At 59.8% G+C, this 2,075-nt stretch overlaps 1 protein-coding gene across 1 annotated transcript in view; it reads left to right on the top strand.

Moving 5' to 3' along the window:
* The first annotated feature begins 6 nt into the window (after nt 1–6).
* Nucleotides 7–2,075, top strand: part of SYNGR3 (synaptogyrin 3) — a 3,888-nt gene continuing 1,819 nt past the window's right edge. The window contains exons 1-2 of the mRNA XM_015564056.1: nt 7–191; nt 1,920–2,070. Coding sequence (XP_015419542.1) covers nt 93–191; nt 1,920–2,070 — 250 coding nt within the window. The 5' untranslated portion in view covers nt 7–92. The remainder of the gene's footprint in view (nt 192–1,919; nt 2,071–2,075) is intronic.

Below are 2,075 nucleotides of genomic sequence, written 5' to 3'. Positions count from 1 at the left end.
GTTCGCAGCAGCCCCGGGCTATCTTGGGCAGGGCCGGCCGCCGGACAGACTGACAGAGGGCGCCAGGGGTGCGCGGCCCGCTGGGGCCAGCCATGGAAGGAGCTTCGTTTGGCGCGGGCCTTGCGGGGGCCGCCGTAGACCCCGTGAGCTTCGCGAAGCGGCCCCAGACCCTGCTGCGGGTCGTGTCCTGGGTGAGTGGCCACTGTCCCGGTACCTGATCCCACCCCGTCCCTCGCCCTCACCCTCTTCCTCGCTGTCCCCTCCCTCCCCTCGTGGGCCGCAGGTTGGGGTGACATCACCGTGCTGGGCGCGCCCACCTGGAGCGGGGGAGGTTGCTGCCGGCGACAGCCTGGGACCTTGAGAGGTCACTTCCCGCCGTCCCCCACCCCCAATTCCTTCTTAGGTCGAACGGTCCCCTTCTTAAGCCCTCGCTCCGTTTTTCCTGTTCTCATGACCTAGAAGCAGGCACAGGGGTGGGGACGGGATTCACGGAGGGGCTCCAGGAGCTGAATCTGGCACAGCCCCCTTCCCCCCCTTCTCCTGCACACACACCCTCCAGGCTCCTTAAAGGGAGCTGGCCCTTCCCAGGCCCCCCAGTTGCAACTGTGAGGGGTGGGGGGTTGATCAGGGATCCTCTGGGTGGGGCAGCCAGATGGGGCTCTACTTTGGGATGGTTGACTGGTGGTGGTGTGGGAGGGGCTGATTTTAGGGGCAGTCTAGCTTATTGGGGCGTCCTTAGGCTTGGTGGCCTGCTCCTCCTTAATACTTCTCCAGGTAGGAGAGATGGGAGGTGAGGTGCTGAGTTCTGGGTTTTGTCCAGCCAGTAACGGCTGGTAGCTACACCTACTCGATGGTCTTGAGTAGGGCGGTGCCCAGTGTAGGACAGGGGGAGTGACTCCCGCCAGACCAGGCTACAGGAACCCTACCTTCAGGTCCCAGCTCTGGTTCCACTTGTGTACCACTCCGGGGTGAGTCCAAATCCTGCACCTCCGTTTCCCTCTTGACTCTATCTCCAGGAACTAGGGTGGGAAAGGAGAGAAATGAAGTTGAAACTGGAGATCTTTTTTTAGAAACAGGCTTGCCCAGAGCTAAAAGAGCAGCATCTGGCTTAAAAGGATCATGGTCTAGAATTTAAAAATAAAATGAAATGACTGTGTTCCACCTGCTACCTGCCTTCCAGGCCTCGTGGGGACAGAGCGCTGACGTTGAACTGAACCCCAGAGGTCAGTCCTCTCGCCTTTTGCGCCCAAACACTTATAGTCATGTGGGGTCATCAGCACTTGAGTGCCCACCAAGTGTAGAATGCTGGATGGACGTTCTTTCTCCGTCCCCAACACCCCATTAGCTGGGCCTGTCCATCACGTATGATATGCTAACGGACAGGGCCACACGGCTTCTACATGCCGAGGGCGGGCAGTTCCGTTCTTTGGAGTGTCCCTCTGCTGTGCCCCCTGCACCCTGGCCCCTCTCTCCTGGCTCCACACCTGCCTCCCCCAGCACCACCGGCTGGAGCCTGGACTCACACTCTGGAGGCTCCTGCTCCCACCTCTGGTGTGGCCCCCAAGCGGTGCACAAGACCCAGCTCGAATGCCAGCCCTGCTCTTACCAGCAATGCAACCTCAGACAAATCACGTCACCTGTTGGAGCCCCAATTTCCTCGTCCGTAAAGGGAGTGAGAACAACGAAGGGCACCTTCGTGGTTTTCTGGGAGGATTGTATGAGCGAACACACATGAAGCAGCAGTTTTAGGCACCGTGTCTGGGCAGAGGGATGCTCTCTACACGGTACACGCGGTCCACGATGACCAAATGCCTGAGGGAGGTCTGAAGGGAAGGGTGCTGAGCACCCTCACCCCGAGACGCACCGGGTGCCGCCAGGGAGTTCCAGCTTTTGATATCTCTTTTCTTCTACCCCTTGAGCTCCATTCCATGCATTACACAATACGACTACACATGCTTCTGTTTCTGTGGCCCATCGTCAACGAGGGCTACGTGAACTCCGACGAAGGCCCGGAGCTGCGCTGCGTCTTCAACGGGAACGCAGGCGCCTGTCGCTTCGGCGTCACGCTCGGCCTG

Source organism: Myotis davidii, unplaced genomic scaffold (assembly GCF_000327345.1).
Source record: "Myotis davidii unplaced genomic scaffold, ASM32734v1 scaffold599, whole genome shotgun sequence".
In the NCBI taxonomy this organism is placed as follows: domain Eukaryota; kingdom Metazoa; phylum Chordata; class Mammalia; order Chiroptera; family Vespertilionidae; genus Myotis; species Myotis davidii.
This window is presented reverse-complemented; position numbering and strand designations above follow the sequence as displayed.